Here is a 22,346-nt window from a genome sequence, read left to right as displayed (position 1 = left end):
ATGCCACTCCAAATACTATTGTATTTAACTGTTATGACACCATGTTTGAGCTTTGATCCAAAATGCAAAATTTAGTATTTTTATTTTAGCATTGACTTTTGACCAATCCATATTCAGAATTTTCTTAAACGCCTCATTTTTCGACAGTACCAGGTCAATGCTGTCTTTGTCTGCAGTGGAAAAACTGGTTCAGGTGTTTGTTTTGAAAAGGAATGATTATTTCAACACCTTCTTTGCAGGAGTCTCTAAATATACAATTCATCCAGAATTCAGCAGTTAAAACCTGAGCAGGACACGCACAAGCCTGGGAAATTTTAATGTTATAGCGATATCACATATTGTAAAAGCACTTTGACATAATTGCTTTTAACGGCGCAACATTAAATCATGTTCAACATCAAAGGATCAGTTCACTTCTCACTGTCACAAACTAAACAAGTCTCTGAATAGTTTCTTTCGTCATCCGTTTGTTGTTGTTGAAGCCAATTAAAGAGTTAAATGACACAACTACAGCGCAAAAATAAAACAACAATCACAAAATAACCACCAGGGGCCCTTCTCATATTCCCCTGCCAGCTCAATGTGACCTCTGTACGCATGAACAACACACTGAGCAACAGCAGGACTTCAAACACAGCAGCTGACCTGCTGGCAAACACAGCACAGTCCCACACCTCTTTCTGCAGAGCACTTCCTCTCCTTTTTCCTTAGCAAAACTCACAGCTGCTAGCAAGAACTACTGCAGCCCAGGTCACCACCTGAGAGCGAAAACGTTTTCAAGGCAGAGATGAGAGAGTTTATGATAAAAGAGATGGAGACAGGAGAGGGAGCCAGTCAGCAAGCGTAAAGGAGTGAGAGAGGGAGGGCAGGAGGAAGGGCGGGAGGAGGGGAGGAGATTCGGAGAGAACTGCTCACCACAAATGGAGAAAAACAGCCCGTTTCCAGGCTCCGCTTCAGACTCCTGGGAGCCAGCCGCTACTGCAGCACACATGCAGATACGGCAGTGCAGGGCTGGCGGAAGATCTCCCTCTCCCAGCACGGAGGAGAGACCCGGAGAACCAGAGGATACCGCAAGGTCACGCTCGCCAGCCTCCCGGGAGTAAGAGCGGATCATGCCGGCGCGGCTCCAGCACCTCTGCAAGTCCGACTGACCCCTCGGCAGCTGGACGGGCTCTCTCTTCAGGTGAGGCACTTACCAAATGCTGCTCCCTTTGCCGCACGCCGTTTCCAATCGGCCCCTTCCTTTTCGGCCTGACTCAAGCGTGACTTTAGATTTTCTTTAAAAGGGGTCTTTGTGGATTGCAAGTCTTGACGAAAAGAGAAGTGCAAAGAGATGATGCAAGATGTAACTATCCAAATAAGCCATAACCCAGGAAAAGTCTACTCCGGACTTTCAGCTTAGTTAGAACCCACGGAAATGTGAAGGAGTCTTTATTAAGAGCTACTACTCATGGTCAGGCACAGGGAAAGCCTTTCGAACAGGGTTTGAGCACCACTTCAGGGCTACAGATTTTTAATGACAGTGTCCCTGCCACACACAGCTGACGCTGTGAAACCAGCAAGAAGCATTACCGCGCTGTCGCTGCGTCTCTATTCTTAAACACGACCACCGCAAGAGGAAGACTGAAAGCTGTTCGCTTGTTTCCTTGGTTTACACTAAATCCAAGGTCAGATCTTGGATGATTGCATAAAAAAACACGGCAAGAACTTAACTCGCATATCCATTATGCTTTCTTAATCTCTCACAGGTCTCCAGCAATTCAGCAACTATTGTATACAAGCATATACAGTGAGGCAGAGGAAAAGGTAAATAAATATGACTTCTGTTTTAAGACCAGGCTTATTCCAGCTCAGTTAAGACCAGTAACTTCAAGAGGATACAGGATAGTACTGTACTCAACATGTGGTGCACAGACAGTGAAAACATGCTGCAAGAAACATGATGGTATGATTTAAAATCAACTAATCTTACTTTTAGCTGATTTATATCAGCAACTAATATAATAGTTGCTGTGTATAGTTTAGTGATCAATACCAGTAACAAAGTACATGACTGAGCAATACATTTTGAGACCAACCCATTCTCAATATTTGCTGAGCACTTCATGCACACTTTTTTAAAAAGACACCAGTTAAGCCTATTTGTGTGCGGATTAATAAGTTAAACACTGTAGTGCAAGTCATACTAAGAATGACTCTAGTTTCCAAGCACTGAGTGTGAGAAGTTAATCAAAGCCTTAACCGGATCTCACCCCAACAACCTCCTGCTAAAAAACAATTCAAGCAGAACAACTCTTTAAAAGTCAAATATAAAAAGGCTCTTTCTTTCAATACACAAATTGATTATACAATAAATAGGTTTATGCCTGCTTCAAATATGTTTTAGTCTTATTGGAGATCACTGTTCTCATATAGTATTATTTACTTTTAAGTACTTCAAATAATTAAAAAAACGTTATCATTAATACCTCACAGATCTACATAAAACTAAAAGGGGAAAGAAACTGCTACTGAAGTGAAAACACAAAAACAGCTTAATAAAGGACTATACAGGTGTTATTCCTTAAAACAGAAGTAAAAACCCATTTACACTGAAAGGTTTATTCTGATTGGCTTAGACAAAAATTAACTTAAAGACCAAAAGAGTTAAGCAGGAGGCCACTCTTGGAACATTTTATTAAAAAATAGGTCACAGAAATGTAAAAAACAGGAATAAGATATAAAGATTAAAATTGCAAAGCATACCTTGCATACCAGCATACCAGACTCCTCACTAGTAAATGAATCACAAGAGTCTGACCAGCAGGGCATTTTTTTTTATTTTAACTCGGGACAAAAACTATGCACGGATATCTAGTGCAAGCAACAAAAAATTTGTCAGGAAACAATTCATAGACAAGAACAGCCATTAACTATACACTCTAGCGCAGAAGCATGAAATATTGGCGTTACTGTCCGTTGGAAGAGAAAACCCCCATGTAAAAACACTCCCAGGGTGTGGTCTGTGTCTTATCACAGGGTGAGGCTGAGCTCACTGCACTCAACCGTCCATGCTCACCAAATACCGTGGCAGTATTTGATGGAAACATCTGAGGTGTGACAACAGTGGGGGAGAAGGTTTACAGAGGTGTCACCCTTCCTTTCTCCGAAACAATACTTTTGGTGCCTTTCATTGATGTGACACAGCTGACCGAGGACCGGCCCAGTTACCGCTGTTTCCGCCGCCTTGCCTCTTCCTTCTAAGAACTCAGAAAGGATGTGTTGCAAGTTTACTGATAAGGCAAGTTCCCCGAAATCCTTTAAGTTAGTAAGTCTAGTTTTAAAGACGGTCAGATTTGCAGATATTACTGCAAAGGAAATATAAAAAGATATGATGGAATTCAACAGCTGGTAAATGGCATTTAAGGTAGATGTGCAGTGCATTCGTGGAATCCTAAGTATGAACATAAATGGACAACTCTCAGCTTGAAGACACTGCATATGAAAGAGATTTAATTATTTATGCCGACACATTACTTTCAGCCTCTAGACAGTGGAAGCAATACAAAAGATGGGACCTTTATCCTAGGTTGTTTACAACACAAATCCACAATGAAGTATCACAACTGTATAAATGACTGCAAGACAAATACGGTGCTCTAAGATAATTAATATAATAAAACTCAAGTTAAAAATCTTCAGCTGTCAAGACTACCATTCTCTTCATATGGAAAACTGCATCCAACAAAATTCCCGCTTAATCTAACGGGAGTTTTAACACTCGGATTAAACAAACAAGTAAACAAACAATTAGGTTGCTGCGGAGATCGTTCTCTTGATGCTCATGTTATTCCAACTGCAAAACTCAAGGCATTCCTTGATATTTACACTGCCTGCACTACAGGGATTTAATTAAAACTTAGGAGGTGCTTTTTTTAATATTAAACACCCCCCTCCCAGGGTTTCGGAGACCTTCAGGGTCCAGATGAATGTGCTTTCCTCTGGGATGCTATTAACTAAACCAGGAGAGGAGGCTGAAGTGACTCTGGTGTATGCTCCAAGTGTAATTCCTGCGTCAAGCTGCCCAGCTCTCCAGTAGCAGTGGGAAGAACATGCCAGCATCATATACTAGACAGCTGTGACTCGTCTGTGGAGCAGTTCTGCAAAATCAAAACTTGCAGCAAGTGTAACGCACAACTTCCTGTCGTTAAAACCAGAAGGATATCGGGGTGGAATCTGTTCTGTCACCACTACTACAGGCTTGCTCGGTGTACACCGCCTGCAAGTTGCAAAATGATAAGCCTTGCGGGTTTTCAACTCAGTCGTGACCTTTGCCGGCTTTATCTTGGCATAGATCATTATCAACATCCTTTCCATTCAAAAGTGAGCTTTTCATTAATTCTCACTTTGGGTACCTCAGAATGCACTGCGCAACCAAGCTGCCAAAAGATTAAGATTGGAAACTGGATTTAATTAAAGCTGTGTCCCTGTAGCCAATCACAAACGCCGGACACCTGATGGCAGCTTTTCATTTCCCTACTGGAGAGTCACCACTGTGTGTCAGGTTTCAAGTCTGCAACTGGTAGGCGGCTTAAGGTTTTGAGTTAACCCTGTACTGAGCCAAACAATCAAAAACATCAAAACTGGAGCTACAATGGCAAAGGACAAACGTACCAATCAACACACCTTGAGAACAAACCGAATCTGCATTGTCACAGACGATAAAAAGGACATGCAAGGAAAAAAATTGCAGAAACGCTAGCCCTGTGTGCCTAGCTTTGAGAACTGTCCTAAGTGTACGAATTACCATCCTCGTTTGATAAAATATTTGCTGCCCTGATACTAAACAGACTTATCCGCTTTGTACCGCCAGGCTGAGCAAGCGCGTCACTGGTGGGAGAATATTATGCTCCAGCTTCACAGCACCAAGCGGAGTTTCCTGGTCTGCCTGGGAATTTGCATTCTGGTCTGCGCTGCCATTTACGTGAAGGTGTCCAGCTTCCGCAGGGGGCAGCAGCAGGTTCCTGTGGAAGCCAGGAGGTGCAAGCTCCAGGCGCGGACCTGTTCCTTCGCCTTGGCCGGCCCAGAGGAGGCGGAATGGCACCAGAAGCAGTGTCTGGAATACAGCGAGGCAGAGGCCTCCTTTCTGAAAGGGGAGCTGAACTGCTCCCGCCTTGCAGAAGACTTTCACTTCATCACCTCTCCCCTGAGCCCGGAGGAAGAGGAGTTCCCGCTGGCCTTCATCCTCACCATCCACAAGGACCTGGAGATGTTCCTGCGGCTGCTCAAGGCCATCTATGCCCCACAGAACGTGTACTGCATTCACGTCGACAGGAAGTCGCCGCCGGACTACAAGGCCGCCGTCGCACGCCTGGGCCGCTGCTTCCCCAACGTCTTCCTGGCATCCGCGACCGAGGACGTGACCTACGGGGGGTTCTCCAGGCTGCAGGCCGACATCCACTGCATGAGGGACCTGCTGAAGTCCCCCGTCCCCTGGAAGAGAGTCGCCAACCTCTGCGGCCAGGACTTCCCCACCCAGAGCAACTGGGAGCTGGTGCGCTACTTGCGGAGCAAGGAATGGAGAGACAAGAACATGACCCCGGGAGTCAAGCAGCCGCCCAGCATTCGGCAGCGCACACAGCTGAAGCACAGGGAGATCAAGGGCTCTTACGTGGTGCAGCTGAGGGAGAGGAAGGAGCCGCCGCCACATAACCTGGAAATCTACTTCGGGACGGCTTACTACTCCCTCACCAGGCCGTTCGTGGAGTTTGTGCTGCACAGCCAAATCGCCAAGGACCTGCTGGAGTGGTCGAAAGACACCTACAGCCCCGACGAGCACTACTGGGTGACGCTTAACCACCTGCCAGGTAAGAGCGGTCTGCGGCTTTATTTTCAAAGAAAACGTTCCGTGCCCAGCGGTCCCGTGAACTTCGGCGACAGTTCGAGCAAATTCAAATGTTGCCTACGAGTCAGCGTGCTCATTCTAAAAAAAATAAAGAAAGAAACAAGAGCCAGCTGTGCCACGTGGAGCAATGAAATGTGGAAACACACAATCCCGTGGACAGCGAGCGAACGGCGACCAGCTTCATGCAGCTGTGATTCCCTGCACGCGAGCTGTGAAGAGGGCACTTTTTGGCCACGCCAAGCCAACACAAAGGCCTTTAGGGTGTACTGCCGTTGTCTACAGTGGCTTGCTCCTCTCTCTTTGTGTGCTGTATCTTGCTGCCCGACGTGCGATTTTCACAACGCACTTGTTGTGAACAGCTTGACTAACTGAAATAAGCACCCTGTGCATAAAGCCTGGAAGCCAAGAGCTTCTTCAATGGCGACTGTGGAGAACATGAGGTGCAAACGAAGGAAACTATTACCCAACCTTCCGCTGTGGAGTGAGAAACAAACAGCTCAGCCTGGCTGGCAAGTGCCGCTGTTTGGCAAACTCATAGCAGCAACGCTCCTATAACGGCAGCAACGCTCAACGGTTGACGAACGTTAATTTGGTTATTCTAATTGTTAGTTTTCACCCCCAAAGTCGTTAAACCAACTAAAAACCTTGAACCTCCTATTTTTAGCCACAAGACGTACTGCAATATTTAACATGCTCTACTACTACAGAAGAACATAAAGACTATGAGTGCTGTAGAATGATCTCTTCCTGCACAGCACATACATAGGAAATGCACATTTGTGGCACTGAAAACAGATAGGCTAACTTTGTAACTCAAAGCAGCGTGACAGGAAGAGGAGGGCACGCCAATTCGTTTACTACTTAAAACAGCAGATGCTTGTCTAGAAAAGACTGCTGGCCTTTTCTGGTTCGGAAAAATAACTGAAGGACCGCACTGCGATTGAAACGTTCAAGTCTTGTCAGCACACGGTGTTCCAACCCATGTGTCCACAAGTGTCCACACTTAACCTTATTTTCTTTACTCTCTGCACTAAAACTCGGGAGGATACTCAATGTTTGTCGGGCAAGAAATGGTAGCTTATTAACCTCTCAATTCCTCATTTCCAAACTTCGAAGACGTTGACTCACAAATTCCTTTTTTCACTTACCTTAATGTCACATAATAAAGCAAAGGCAAAGGTCAGGAAAGAGACAGCCTAGTTATATAATCAGCTGCACCCGATTAGAACTCTTTGTTCAGGAGCTACCCACCTGTTCTTTTTGATCCCTCCAGTGTTGCATAACATTATAGCTGCCACCAGTGAGCAATAAATGCTTCCTGCCTCTGTGGCGGCTTGTTTTTTTAACTGTCTCTGTCCTGTTCTTCCAGAGGCTCCAGGGAGCCACCCGAACGGAGGCTGGGAGGGGGATATTCGAGCGATTAAATGGAGAGACCAAGCGGGCACATCCCACGACGGCTGCAAAGGTAAACACCGGTGAGGCCTCCACTCCTCCCTGCCACTGCAGGATTGACACAGATGCTGCCACGAGTCCACCCTCCCATCCTTAACAAGAGTTATCCAGCTTTTCCGCCACCACCACAGTTTCTGACGAAGCCAACGACAAGACGATGAAATCGAACAGTTTGGTACAGATGCACCTTCTTCAGGGTGTCACAATTACGTGCACAGAGGTCTTCACCCGGTACAACAATCACAGTCGATTACAAACCAATACAAATCTGTTTTCTAATTCCCTCATCAATCCCAATATACACAGTATTAACAAATGAATTTACTTACAACTTAGAGTACAGACTTACAACTATATAAATTGCAGAATCACATCTCATATATTCATAAGTCACACCGATACTTTTAAATCCCATTACGTTCACAATTAAAATATGCAAACAAATCTAAAATGCATTTTTCCCCCAGATAACTTAAAACACATGGGCATTTCATAAGGTAAACAGTACTCCTAGAAGAAGAGGGAATAACACCTTTGATATTATTTATTTTTGAAATATCATGGTTTTATATGTTCATTGGTCTCCTTGCATGTTACCATGTTACCTCCTGTTTTATAAAAGATGTATGAAAAAGGGCACATAAGCGTAACAGACTCAGGAGAAGGGATGCAGCTATGAGTAATACACAAGAGACCGGGAGGAGAGCAACTCTGCAAATTTGATTAAAATTAAATAAAATAACCAGGCCTTGGAGGAGAAATAATGTCAATGTTTGAGCTTTAAAGACAGGGCAAAATCCAATTATGAGAGCTTATGAGCAACATGGAGCACTTAACTGGGGACTATTGTTCCTATGTTTGTGCAAGCCAAGTGCTGTATCCCATTTCCTCCAATCCTGAAATTACAGCTGTATTTGCAATCTGGCTCATTCCCTCTCAATTTCCTCCTTGTCAGTCAGCTTCAGCAGGTGCAGGACCTAAATCACCACAGCCCTTGCCTCACTGTCTGCACATGCAAAAACAGGACTGAAACTCAGGTGCCCCCATCCACACAGGAACAAATATTAAAAACAGGTGTCACAGGAATATACAATCATAGCAAAGCAAAGTGACTTCCATCTTCCCTCTCAGAAAATGCCACTAGCTGCATCATTTATGACAGCATTTCATTGCAACAGGGTTTATGTGCACTGTTACACGTGAGGCAGATACTCTGCAGTGAATTACACTGCAAAAACACCACTGCTAAAGGGGGAGTGAAGACAGGCAGCCTGAGTCACTTGTTAAGCAATGATATCCGCCACAAACCATTTGCTAGCTCTAACACTGAAATCTATACAAGGGGTCTAAATAAAGCAACATGTTTGTCCAATGAATAATCTTTTAAAAGAATCCGTTCACAACACAATGTGAACACAGGCTGGCAGTTCACCATCTTTACTCTGTCTCAGGCCACTACGTGCGCGACATCTGCATCTACGGGACAGAGGACCTGCAGTGGATCATCAGCAGGAACAGCATGTTCGCGAACAAGTTTGAGCTGAGCACCTACCCCCAGGCAGTGGAGTGCTTGGAGCTGTGGCACCGCAAGAAAGTCCTGCAGCAGGCGAAGGTGCCCATCGATCCTGCCTGGCTGCTTGTGAAAGAGCATAACCACACAAAGCCTCTCAACATGTCCAACAGCCCGTAAAATGGAGTCTCTCTGTTCCGTTGCTGTCTGAGGAGGATTCGCTGTTCTCTGACTCTTTGCTGTCAAAAACTCTCTCTGCACAACGCACGACCATGAGGGGTGCCGGGTTGACGCTCCAGAGCTCTTGATTCGTGGCCCATTTTTCAACGATAGACAAAGGAAAAGAGCCAAGAAGAACCCTTTGCTGGGGTAGCAAGACTGAAAAGCCGTGTGGATGCACTTCAACACATGCTGAGCATCGATGGCAGAAACCAAAATCAAACTGCCCTAACGTTAGCTAGTGGAAACATCAAGATAAACTTTTTTATAAAAGGCTATCTGCAGAAATGGGTCAAATGTCACCAGGCTGTAATGCAGCCGAACACCACACCTCTCTAGCGCCACACACTGAAGTCAACCCTGGGCTCCAGACCTCATTCAGAACTGCACTGCAAAAAACACAGGGTCTCAAACGCACCTGAATGTCTGAGAATTTTATCCTACTGAAAACGGGCATTAGAAACAATTTCATGACTATGCTGGCGCACACTGGAAACTGTGAGGAGGGGGAGCACACCTTCAGCAATGTCACATTGCAGAACTGGGCTTTGTCCTTTGCAGGATTGTAACAGTGACCTTTCAGGTTTTGTCCGGATGATGTTTTAGAAAACGTGCTGTGTTTATTATTATTATTTTGGTTTCTCAGGTTTATTTCATGTTCTCAGTTACTGTGCACAGACAGACACTGAAAAATACTTTAAGGGGCTCCCATGTGTCTCAGCCAGTAATGCCAGTCGCTCAGGTCACAGACCTGCGCGCTACGGTCCAGGTCTGTCAAGTCGAGCTGGGGCTGTGCTCCTAGCTGACCGGGGCACTGGGACACTTGCACTGCTGACTATACAGAACAAGCGGAACTTAAGTCACCAAAAGAACAATCACAGCTTCTATTGGCACCACTTTTTCAGCCCGTTGTCCAAATGTCCAGCCTTTCCATCAAAACTGATCTTCTGTACATTCAACGCAGCTTTACTTCATAGCAATGTTTTTTCCAGATGTAAAAACCATGCAGTACTCAATGAGAGCAAAAATAAAGAGCTTGGAATAAAGTTTGCACTTGAAAGGACTTGCGATGTTGTTGTAAATATCACGATTATTTTACATTTTACTCATCGATCTACCTGTAAGAAATGTTTTGCCAAAACACGTTCCTACTAGCTACGGGAATACCAGCAAGATCTTGCTAGCCAATGCAAGTACGTGACCAGCAGAACCATGGATACCAACTCAACAATGTAACTTTAAAGTAGCAATCTGGAATTGCACTCTTATTAATTACACAGTTAAATAAAAGTTACTTCAACTCACTTTCATGCTGCAAGTTAAGAAAGGGATTCAATTTCACAGTTGTACTTAAATTTGCTGAAAGAGACATTAGGGGCTTTGAAAAGTTTATGTTCATTTACCCCTTTGATCTGTGCCTTTATACAGCTCTATCCCCAGGTTGTTCTGAAACACCCCTGGTGTGTTTGGTTGAATCCTTGCTTGAAATACACCTCACCAAGGGACTTCACAGACATTTGAGCATTTATTCTGAAAACAGGTGAACCACTACTACCGCACAATTGTGTGGCTCTTTAAGGTGATTTTGTGTCACTAAATTAATTTAGGATGGCCACAGCAAATATTCTGAATTCTTATGAAAAAACGTCTCCATTTTTCTTTCTTTCTATCTAGTTGCTTTTTTCTGTTGTTTTTTTTGTTTTGAATGTATGCAGTAGGTTGTGTGATAAATATTAATGGCTATTCAAAAGCGTCATGACTGCAAGTCTTAAATCAAGGCACTGTATGAATCCCTCCCTTTAAAAAAGAAAAAAGTACATTTTCAAGGTACAGTACAAACAGAAAATAGCATCCCTGCAACCTGATGCTCTGAATTTGAAGACAACAGATGGTCACTGAACTCAGTGTCTGTAAATCAGTTTGTATTTAACCTGCTGCAAGATCTGAGACAGTGCCTTTATGCTCATTGCTGTGCTGACCGAATCAGTTCTACCTTACCTGGGGAATAAATATGCCAAGTGACAGCTTAGCAAGAGCTCTGCAGCAGAAACCTTCCGTCTCTTCGCCTCCCAGTACTGAGGCTCGCTCACTGACGTGGCTCTGCTTAGCAACATGCAAACACAGTTGCGCCAGGGGTGGACAAGGGAGGTTCCTGCCACTGAATCAGACTGGCCCAGTCCACAGAGCCACAGAACCAGGACAACCAGGGTGGATCCACAGGGGCTGGAGCTGGGAAGTCTGTCCCTCGGCTTCCCGGAATGATATTTCCGAAGAAGCCGGCTCGTACAGAGCAACACACACTCACAGGAAGCAACCTCAGGGGGCCACTGGCAACCCAACGGGCTCTTGAACACATTCCCATTGTGTGAAAATAATAGGATAACCACGGAGACTGAAAGGGGATCATGGGTGAAATATAAAAAAATGTTGGGCATTAATGACAATTTCACATTCATAGGTAAGTGAAGCAACGAAGAGAAATGCATACATATCGTCTTAACAGTATTTGTTTGACAAGTAAGACGACAAACCATAAATTTCACAAACATCCCTTCTAAAAATACCCTGTTAAAGAGTCAGTGGACAGTTATATTCCTCCAAATGTTTATTTAAATGTAACACGCAATACGACTCCTATCCTAGTACGAATCCTAGGTTCAGGCCCCTTGGGTACAGTCCCCTTTTTAACACTGCAGAGGGTTTCACTGCTGACTGGAAACCGTTACACACTCATACGCACTCATTCAGGCAGGGAGCAGAGGAAGACAGCTGAAGCCAGCCATTCCAAACTCATCACACTGGTTCTGTTCCAAGGTCAGATTACTGTGAACCCACCAGAGTGGAGCCCACTGTCATTTTCTGCCTGCTGCACCTCCTTTCTCCCAGATACTACAGCTGTTCAGCCGTGCAGCAGGGCCCATTTACAGTACCGCTTTATTCAAGCAACCACCATGACAACCCACATGTGCTCAAGCCATGATGTGATAAGGGACATGCCAACATGAGGAATCCCGCAGTGGGCCGACTGAGGATCCACACCCCTGTCCCACTAAATAGCAGATCATTAACTTTCTACTGAGCCACAGCTTTAGTTAACTGCTAACCCCACACAGCACAGTTACTTTAGACTATGTTGAAAGAACGGGGGAGTAAAAACTAATCTAAAAACACTTTAGAAAAGTTAAGCCAGAATTTATGTCCAAGAGCACAAACAGATTTACAAAATGCTTAAACATGTGTGGAAGTTTGCAAATTAACAAAAAAGGCCAAAGTATCTTTTACTTGTACACTTAGTAAATAGAGCTACGTTGGATTGATTACTAATGCAATGGAAAGCGATTCAATTACAGCACTCCCCCAGAAAAAGAGCTTTCTTTTAAAGTGGCTGAATACATTTGGAAAAGACATTTCCAATTTTAAGTAAAAAAGTGGGTTTTCTTCTCCTACAATATTTCCTGGGAAGTTACTGTAATCATCACCATTAGTGCCATTTCAATAAAAAAAAAAAGTCAAACATTCCTCCCCCTCAGGCTGTGGAGAACGACTTTGGTAAACTTGAGGTCACAAATGCTTAAAACAAAGTACTAAGGACTGAATGCTGAGAAAAAAAAAAGAAAAGCTAAAAAAGCTAAAAAAATCTCATAGCTTTTCCCTTCGGACTTCAGATGAACATTTCCCATGGCAGTGGAATTAGGCCACATTTTTCACATGCAAGCCTGCACAATAACTAGCACTTCAAGGAAAAAGAGCTTTTATAAAGGTACTGGGAGATAAAAGCTGGATCTAATCTACTCTTGCATACATACATAGAAATCTACATTCAGAAGAGACAGCTAAGCCCAGACAAGGTCGACTATCACTTCAAATCTGCGTGCTTTATCAGTGTAATGTTAAAGCACAAGATCCAGTTATACAAACAAGTACAGTATCCACGCTGATTTGGTTAGTCATCACAGTCTCTGCTATGAAAAAGCAGCAGAACGTGTTTCAAAGGCAAACAAGTAAGGTATTAAAATAACAAACGTTGACAAAAAGTGCCTCACCGACATTTTAGACCCATTTGAGTTGCTCTGCCAAATTCAGGCCTTTTCAGTACACCAAGGAAAACAGCACCGCCTCATTTCTTACAATTACAAAGTCGTATTTAGTGATCTACAGTAGCGGAAGAAAAGGCATAAAATGACTGTTTAGCAAGGCAGGCAAGTGCACCCTGGAACAACAGAGGATGGAAAAGACCTTACTGAAATGGTCTTGCATAAGCTCTGAATCAAATATTCCACCAGCTCCTTGTTAAAAATCACAACAGCTGGCAATTCATGTGTCACTGCACAAGCACTTTGAAAGCATGGGACTGTGAACACACACTTTGTTGAGGAAATCAGGTTCCTGTGAGAGGCGAACCAAGAGGGCGATGTTTTTATTGCACTTTCAGAGTTTTGCATGGTATCCATGTTACACCTAATGAGATGCAGTGGGTTCCCAAGCTGCATCAGCGAGAACTTGGCAGCATTTTGTTTGTGGGATCCAGGTCACTGCGTCTGAGCATATTGTGGAGCTCCTGTTTTATCTGAAAACCGCAGCCCAAGATACGAATATTTAAAATCTCCAAGGGCCCTGATCCAGTCAACTCAACTGACTTCTTCAGAATGGGCAATAAAACAGGTCCCAGAAGACACAGATGGAAACAAATGTGGGAGAACATTAAAATCCAACAACAGGAAGAACTTGTGTATCTAAAGCGTTGTCCAGAATTGGCTGGATGAGATTCTTCTACCAATGAACTATTAACTCTCATTTATATCCATTCTTATGTTCAAAAAGCACTGTAAAATGTCCTTGAAGTATTTTGTTATCATAGAACGTATATAGGAGTTCAGGAGGATCATATCACCGACGTTTATTTAAGAAAAACAGACACAAATACTGTTTTACCTTGAAAAAAACAAGTATTGGAGACATGGTTTCACAATCTTTTTTTTTTTTACTTCGTATGATCTGTACATGCAGAAGCCGTTACTCCTTTAGACTGACTTGTAAGCTATATGTGTCAGGCACTATCTATTAAACAAAACCAAATCCCTGGAAATACCCCACCCTCACCACTTGAAGCCAGTATCAGGACGTGTTGTTTCATTATAACAGCAGCTGGAGCCATTATGGTCCTCATCCAGTACTTCATAGCAACCAGCAAGCCTGTTTTTTTAACAAGTCTTCAGTTGTGACTCAGTAAAGTGTTGCCCCTCGACACCAAGCAACTGAAATCCAATGTTTTAATGTGGGTGGAAAGAGAATGATTGTACAGCAGTTACAGAAATAGGAAAAAAAGAACATCAGACAGGTTTCAATTTCTGGTGCAATAACGTTTGCATACTGCATTTTTGTATATTCTCTGTTATAATAGTTTAATGCACTGATACTAAATACAATATGCTTTTGACTTCAAGACTCGTTTTAAATTTATAGAAACATTGTTAGTTGATTTTCACTTTGCATAGCGCTTACTGGAAATTTTTCTGCAGATGCTTTTAATATTTTATACTCCAGACAGTTGTTTAATCACGAATAGCATCTTAAAGGAAATATTGACAGAAGTGAAAGCTCTCATTATTGGAGTAGTTTCTTGTGGTTCATAAGATAATACTTTCCAGTTTTGCAGAAGAGGACAGTGAATCCATAATAATCATGCTCCACTGTATTTGTGTAAAAATACATTTTGCACTGTCAAAGAGACACTTAATATTATTGATTGGTTGAAAAAAGAATATTGACTGGAAATAAATGCATGCATTTCTTTAAAAGATTTAGAAATTCTGAGCTTAGAATTTCTGAATTTTTAAAGAAATGGTGGGGTTTGATTTTGTTTAATATTTAAGCATACATGATAATAACACCTAACACAAATAGCTTGCCAATTAATCTAAAGGAGTAACAGCTTTCTGAATGTACAGATCGTAATGTTAAACAACGAGCTGGCATTTCTACAGCATGACTGCACAAGCCAGGTCAGAAATACCTGTTTTTTCAAGATAATACAGCATTTTTGTCACTTTTTTGTCAGAATTTCTGATTCTATTAGAAATACCTTTTTTTATTTTTTTATTTTCTCTCTTCCTCATTTTCATCTTATTCTCAATGGGACCTGCTCATTAAATATAACTTAGAACCATTAACTGGAAAAATATCTAAAAGTCACACTCGGCTGCACATTGTCACAATGTACCTTTAACGCTGACTTGTTCGATTTGTGCTTCGCAGTTAAAAGCACTAAAACTCTGCTGATTATGAAACAAAGCCACAGCTTTCCACTTGTGAGTGTGAGTGTGGCCACACCAATCTCTCGGACAGCTCGCAGATCATGCCGATAACTGACCACAGAGCATTCCTGTCCTTTAGTTCACTATCCACTGCGTGTGCGTGTCGAATTTCTATTCATGATGATTTCTGAATGCAGCTTCACTCTTTTCCACAGAATGGAAATGTCTATGAAGTTTACAATTATCACAACTACAATAGAATGATTAACATAAATAACGAGAAAAAAAATATTCCCAGAGGATAAAGAATAAATTTAACTTCCTGTTGAAGACCTAATTGCATTTTAAAGGGAAATATGTCACAAAATCGACAAAGAAAACGTGGAACACGTGATTGTATATCACAATAATATACAGCGGCAATTCATGAGGAATTTCCCCCCAAAAATAAGACATTTTACATTTACGCCATAATTAGTATGTGCCATGATTGTCAGGATATAGAGGGCTGTACCAAAGGAACAGTTAACTGGACTGCATGAATGTACAGAGTGCTGAGCAGACACTGCAATGACGTGAAGTTACAGGCACTATGCAGAATATAGCAAAGCATAGCAGGCCAACGGTTATCACTGCTAGTTATGGGATCATGAAGATGAAGTCTAGAGTAACATTCTAGAACTCTCTGTGGAGTTCAACAAAGGAGCTTCAGGGCTAATAAACTATAAGACACAACAGCTGACTTTACCACAAACTTCACCAGCACTCACTGGGATGAAACAATGCTTAGCAAACCCTGAAAATATATAATTGCTAAAAAAGCATAGGTTAATTAACAGTCTGTATTAAAAGTAATACATTACTCAATGTGTCCGAAACAAATGAAGAGTGCCACTTATCAGTGTATGAATGTTAAAAGTATAAACACCGAAAATGTTACAAGTAAGGTAAGTAATTGGGTGTCCGTGTTACACTGGGATTTAAAACTTCCCCACTTGAGGCAACAAAAGACAGAAAAAAAACTTTCATTTAAGCTTATCTATAATAATAGAATAGTATTCTGAAGTTCATACTTTCACATAACCCAAGTTACCTGCTTAACTTATTTTCATAGGTTAAATATTAACCTATTTTGCCACACCGACGTCACACAGAAAAATTCAGAGTTATTGAATGACACGGGCGCATCCAAGGAAAACGTGTTTTTTTATCTCGAGTCCGTTTTGTGCCTTAACGGCTATGGCTTGAGACAGCCAGCGGCTCTTACAAAGGTCCACTTGCTGCAGTCAGATTGTACAACCCTGCATACTTTTCTTATCTCTGGCCTGCTTGGCCACTGTTCCTGGCGCCCACCTCCTGGAATACCTCTGGACGGGCAAACAATTACATGGCTATTTCTGCACGTTTGTTAAAACGGCCAGCCAGCTCCGCACCTCCTTACCTTGTGGCAGATTTCCGTCTTGACCTCTCTCAGAGCGCGCTCGGAGAATACGCAGCCACAGGTCTGCAGGAAACAGAACCTGGAAGCCAAACAGCGACAACAGAGTCATGCCACCATGTCAGTAATACCAGGAGAGTCGAGAGCAGGAAACGACTTCACTTCGCTCAAAATGACAAGGAGTTCGACCGACATCCCTCCAGGGATTGTTTTTTAAACAGCCTCCTGTTGAGAGTGACAGCACAAGGCATGTCAAGTTCAGAAAACTGATTTTTTTAGTGGTATTAATATACCTATAAAGCACAATCTTCGAATTTATTAGTCTGTGAGGTAACTTCCATCTGTCATGTTCTAACCTCTTTTTGCAAAACAGGAATGCAGGGCAGCCGGCTCCTATCAAACTGGCGAACAAGGGGCATGACACACCCTGGATGGGACGCCAGTCCATCGCAGACAAGCGAGCTTAACACGAATTCCCATTTTTTGGTTCCCAAATGTAAGTCAAACAGATACAAACATCCCTTTGTTCCACTATCCATTAAAGCTGTCAATGCAGATGGCAAGGATAAACACAATTTTTGACCTTTACAAGCACTTGCGTGCAATATGTGTTGTAATGCGTCATAAACGTTATATGTTATGTGTTATACATGTGCAATAGAGTGATGTGCAATGCTTTTTTGTTTTTTTTTGGGGGGGTGTGTGCATTATATTTAAATGTACAGAAGTGCTGTGTGTCCACAAAAAATTTCCCTCGGAGGACAATAAATCTTATCTTAAAAAACATAGTTGGTAATATTAAACATACAAAGAACTATGCAGTACGGTCTTTATGGGCATTGCTAAAGCAAAACTGGAAAACTCCTTTATTACAAAATGTCTGTATGCAAACAGACCACATAACCTGGAGCTCTAGAGCAGCAAGAGTGTGAGGCCATGGAGCGTGATACAGTAGTTAAGACTGGCTGGAGCAAGCCTGCCACCTAGTGGAGGATTAACTGTACAGTTAAAAGAGAAAATGACACCTGTGCCCAGATCAAGCGACCTCTGTCCTCACATTAGCCCAGGATGGCCTGGGACAGTACCTCCTACAGGTCGGCCCCACCCTGTCCGGCCTGTCTTCTGCAGGCGCCGCCCAGGCCTGAGCCCCGCCCGCAGCGGCGCGGCTGGCAGCCGGGGGGACGGACCCCCGAGAGGACGGAGCCCTTACTTGTGTCGGCCGTTCATTTCCAGGCCCACCACGGGGCAGATGAACCGGGCGCAGCGCAGCTCCTCGTAGCGGTCGCCCTTGGCGTCGCCATGGTCCCCCTCCCAGGCCGGGTTGTCCGTGAGGTTCAGCTCCTTCACGTCCTGCTCAGACACAGACACGCACGCACACACGCGGGTCACAGCTGGTGCTTTGTCTACACAGTCCACAGCTCCCCTTCTCATTCGCAGCGTGCCAATCGAACTGAGAGGCGCAACATGAAATTATTATTATTTTTTAAAACTGCAATAAGGTACATCACCAAAAGTCCAACCAGGGAGCTGTGTCACCATGCATGGGCTGCAAATGAACAAGTAGAGGTTTATTCCGTGCTAAAAGGAAAACGGACAATGTTTCGGCTATGGAACCAGCTGTGGGCCCACAGCCGAAACGCTCTCTCTCCTTTTCTTTTCGGCATGGAATAAACCCTTACTCGTTCCTCATCACCAAAGGGACCTTGAGAAACCTGCACTAACTATGCCAAGGCAGAGAAATGCAGAGAACGAGGCTGAATAAAACAGGGGACTAGCTTAAGCTGAATTCTGAAAAGGTTGTCCTCTGTTCTAAGAATGGCTTAAAATGTCAGAAATGATTTATGAGAAAACGGCATTTAAAAAATATTAATAATGAATGCTGTGATTAGACTAAGGTCACATTAACAGCTACAATCAGTGCCAAATAAATGTTGCAAGACCTTCAATGAATGGGCACTTTTTACTTTCTGATTAAACACTCCGTTTTTGCCTTCTGTTCTTCAATTCGTTTTTGTAATCGCAGAGGGGGGCAGAAAAAGAGTTACTGTAACAGACCTTGATCCCCCGGATATGAGCTGCGGCCTCGACGTTGGGTCTCTCTGCAGACTTGTCCAGCAGGTACTCAATCACAGCATCCTTATTGTACAGCCTGCAGGCAGGCAAAGGGAAGACAGACATCTGTTTAGAAACCCGGGTCCTTCTTGGAAAAATGACATCAAGAAATTCCAGTGGTGTTTTAAATGAAACCCAGTGTTCTCCAAGTGTGAAAACACCTTTGTAGAAATAAAGAACCTGCTACTCATTTCATGCATTCTTCCTAAGTAAAGCTATGTGTAGCTCTAGGGGATTGTTCCATATATCTAGTACTTCCTATAGGATGCATGCACCTGTACCAGGATGATCACATATGAGGACACATTTGTTTTTTACCTCCTATGTATTACCTCCTTACACAAGCATGCATGATTACTGTTACACCAGTGTGAAGGAAAATTAGAATTTTCAGTGTATGTGTGGATGATTGTCTGTGCCAGTGTGCATACGCATGACTTAAGGAGACAGAAACAACTGAAAACCACGAAGCAATGCCCTACACGATCCAATCCTCGTTCAAAGGACTTGAATGCAATTCAAATATTGATCAACATTAAACGTAATAAAACATTCCTTTAAACCGTGAGATATACTGCACACGAGTTATCACATCACATCACTGGCTCCAACCCAGTGTCTCAATACAAAAGGAGGTGGGGGGGGGGGGGGTGTCCATAACTCTGCACTGCAGTCCTGAGGAGGGGGAGCTACCGGGGGTAAAGAAAGGCTCTTCCTCTCCTTACCTGCCCAGGTCACAGGCAACTATGGGACGTCTGAGCTTCTCCTGGCTCAGGGCGCAGTAGTTCCAGCGCGCCACCAGCTCCGCGTTCTTATCCACCTGACGCAGCAGCAGAAAACAAAATCATCAATGACAACCAGCGCAACACATGCCGTACACCGTGCATACGTGTGTGTGCGCGCTGCAGGCTTGGTGCTCCACACTGCCCGTCCGCCTACCCACCCACCAGAACCCAAACAACAACCAGGGGGAAAACATCCCTCATGCCCAGACCTCTACAGGGCCCTCCTAATGTATTCACAAAATGACATCAAATAACACGAAGGGGGAGCTGGGCGCCCCTAGTTTGACAAGGGCTCTGGGACCCCCAGACGCAGAACAACCCCAAAACCTCAATTCTGGGGCACAGGGAAACACTGAACACCCACCTCTTTTGGTTGCTATTAGCTAACTGATTCAAGCATCTCGCCCGAATTATAATCTTCTTACCTGTCAGTAATCCGATTCTACACTCTTTCACATACTTCTCTTGAGACTCTGCATCACAGCACTAGTTCTTAAGCAAATGTCGCATCACTGAAATAATGATACTAAAAGATCAATAGCTTTTCTGCTATGTGTTGCTTCCCGTCTGCCTCAGGATCACAACATGTTTTAACGAAAAGCAATCTTCAATAATTCGCACAGGGTCACCCTCCCAGACAGGTTACGTTACTGAATATGCTATCACATTTTCACAATTTTCGTCCTAACGAGCCGGGAAAAGACAGGATTTCCTAGTTTTTACAGAGTACGGCGGCTCTGTTATCTCTACTCAAACGACCATGTATCCAAGTTCACTCACACCGGGAGAGACACACGGCGCGACTTTTACAATTTAATAACAAAAAAAAATTTAAAATGGTCTTCGCCACAAGACAGATGTTTTCCCAACGAGTACAAAGAAAAATTTACGGCTTTAATTTAGAAACCTAGGCGTCACAACACAAGCAGGCCAAAAACAAGCCCGAAAGAGCAACGTTTAAAAACACCCACCTTCTCCACTTTTTTGGGTCCTTTGACAAGCTCGTGTCTTTTGGGGATAGTGCCTCCATCGCATCCCATGACAGCTGTTTAGGTTAAGTTAAACTTAATTAAACCCAAAGAATAAAAACTAAGATAACAACGGAAGAAGAAAGTAAACACCAGCTACCGAAGGAAGGACGCGCTCCTCCTGGTTTATGGGCTGCAACCGCATTCACGGATCTGCTGCCTTCGGGAAAGTCCGGCAGCACTCGGGCTTTTCCGACGCGTGGAGCGGCGTCAGACCTTAAATGCGGTCTCAACCGTGTTCCCAACCAGCCGTTTCTCGGGAGAAGCCCGACTATGGGATTCAGCAGTAGTCCTGGGGAGCCTGCTGTGCTTGGGTTTTAAATGCACGTCCTCCTCTCAAGCGTTGTGACATCAACAAATCAAAGATAAACCGCTCATTCTCTGAAGGCGCAGACAGCAGCGGACGGCCCAGGGTCCGAGCTGGGGACACACTTCGAGGTGCGGGTCTCTTTATTGCCACCTCTGGCCGGCAGGTGGCGCAAAAGTACTGGAAACTCAACGGCGTTTGGCGATGCAATCTGGAATCGATACCTTCCGTTGAAGAGGGCCGCACTGTTGAAGGGCTTTAGAAGACGTTTTTAGTCTGCACTACTAACCTTTAAGATGTAATTAATAGTCGTAGCTAAATTAAATTATGGTTAATTTAAGATAAAAGGGTCAGGTGGCGAGACTATTGAAGCCTATGAAAATGTACCATGGTAAGAGTGAAAGGTATTTTCACATTGTTGTGATATCTCTACCATGCTTGTAGCAAACATTTGGGCCCGGTTGTGCCCACAGTACCACACCTGTAGCTTCATGCTTTATTGTGGAACTCTGTGCCTCACTACAGTTTTACCACATAATACCATAGTAAAGTCTCTTAAGGGTTCTGGTTTAACACGTCCCAGATTTCAGCCTTGTCAAACTGCCAACATTATACAGTGATAGATAGTGGCTTTGGAATACACAGTACAGTAATATAACATAATATATTATAATTATTATACAAAGTATTATTACTTTGTAACATATTAAAGAATATAATAAGAGATGGGCTTTGAAACTAATTTGCAGAAACATGTCTACTGCCTATAAACCCCTGAGGCTGTCTGAATATACACATTAGCCAGGTCTGCTGTTGCCTTCAGACACACACCAGACGCATATGTACCACCAATCATGTCTCCTGCGGGGTCACGTGCACCAGCCACGTCTCCTAAATCAACGCACACTGAGGAAAAGGCCTGTCCTGCTACAGTTTTGCCAGGCTGGGGGATAAATAATTCATCCTTACACTTGAATGGTGCTTTTCTGGGCACTCCACTCAAAGTGCTGTACAGGTAAAGGAGACTCCCCTCTACCACCACCAATGCATCGCCCTCACCTGGATGATGCGGCGGCAGCCGAGTGCTCCAGTATGCTCACCACACACCAGCTATATATAACAGTATAACAGGGTGATGGAGCCAGTTCAGAGATGGGGAATATTAAGAGGCCATGATTGGTAAAGGGCCAATGGGAAATTTGGCCAGGACGCAGGCATAACACCCCTACTCTTTTCGAGAAACACCTTGGGATTTTTATGACCATGGAGACTCAGGACCTCAGTTTTCCATCTCCTCTGAAGGGAGGTGCCTTTGTCCCCATCATTAAACTCAAGGGACCTTGGGACGTGCTATATT

General features: G+C 43.7%; 2 protein-coding genes across 5 annotated transcripts in view; one reads left to right on the top strand and one right to left on the bottom strand.

The window, feature by feature from the left end:
- rtf2 (replication termination factor 2) overlaps positions 1-20,825 on the bottom strand; it is a 29,961-nt gene extending 9,136 nt beyond the window's left edge. The window contains exons 1-5 of the mRNA XM_088937177.1: positions 20,626-20,825; positions 19,595-19,689; positions 18,813-18,906; positions 17,968-18,107; positions 16,761-16,839 (exon numbers count right to left, since the gene is read on the bottom strand). Of these exons, the coding sequence (XP_088793303.1) occupies positions 16,761-16,839; positions 17,968-18,107; positions 18,813-18,906; positions 19,595-19,689; positions 20,626-20,694 (477 nt within the window). The 5' untranslated portion in view covers positions 20,695-20,825. The remainder of the gene's footprint in view (positions 1-16,760; positions 16,840-17,967; positions 18,108-18,812; positions 18,907-19,594; positions 19,690-20,625) is intronic.
- Positions 460-10,111, top strand: gcnt7 (glucosaminyl (N-acetyl) transferase family member 7). Of its 4 annotated transcripts, none has more exons than XM_088937417.1 (5): positions 1,061-1,183; positions 1,749-1,806; positions 4,853-5,846; positions 7,254-7,349; positions 8,788-10,111. In XM_088937417.1, exons 3-5 carry the CDS (start codon positions 4,886-4,888, stop codon positions 9,024-9,026), a joined length of 1,296 nt encoding a protein of 431 aa, XP_088793543.1. In that variant the 5' UTR covers positions 1,061-1,183; positions 1,749-1,806; positions 4,853-4,885; the 3' UTR covers positions 9,027-10,111. The 4 variants fall into 4 exon arrangements, with proteins under 4 accessions (XP_088793544.1, XP_088793540.1, XP_088793543.1 ...); XM_088937415.1 differs by having other exon boundaries at positions 3,187-5,846; XM_088937418.1 differs by lacking the exon at positions 1,749-1,806 and having other exon boundaries at positions 460-1,183; positions 7,254-7,359.
- Positions 20,826-22,346: the final 1,521 nt, after the last annotated feature.

This window comes from Atractosteus spatula, chromosome 19 (genome assembly GCF_055471065.1).
Source record: "Atractosteus spatula isolate fAtrSpa1 chromosome 19, fAtrSpa1.hap1, whole genome shotgun sequence".
NCBI lineage: Eukaryota > Metazoa > Chordata > Actinopteri > Semionotiformes > Lepisosteidae > Atractosteus > Atractosteus spatula.
Note: the sequence above shows the minus strand (reverse complement) of the source record. Positions and strands in the feature narration are given on the sequence as shown.

What these genes read in the sequence shown, in the direction of transcription:
- gcnt7 (XM_088937414.1), top strand. Translation starts at nt 4,886, where the DNA reads ATGCTCCAGCTTCACAGCACCAAGCGGAGTTTCCTGGTCTGCCTGGGA. An exon ending in GACGCTTAACCACCTGCCAG is followed by an intron (nt 5,847 to 7,253) that starts GTAAGAGCGGTC and finishes CTGTTCTTCCAG; the next exon opens with AGGCTCCAGGGAGCCACCCG. An exon ending in ATCCCACGACGGCTGCAAAG is followed by an intron (nt 7,350 to 8,787) that starts GTAAACACCGGT and finishes ACTCTGTCTCAG; the next exon opens with GCCACTACGTGCGCGACATC.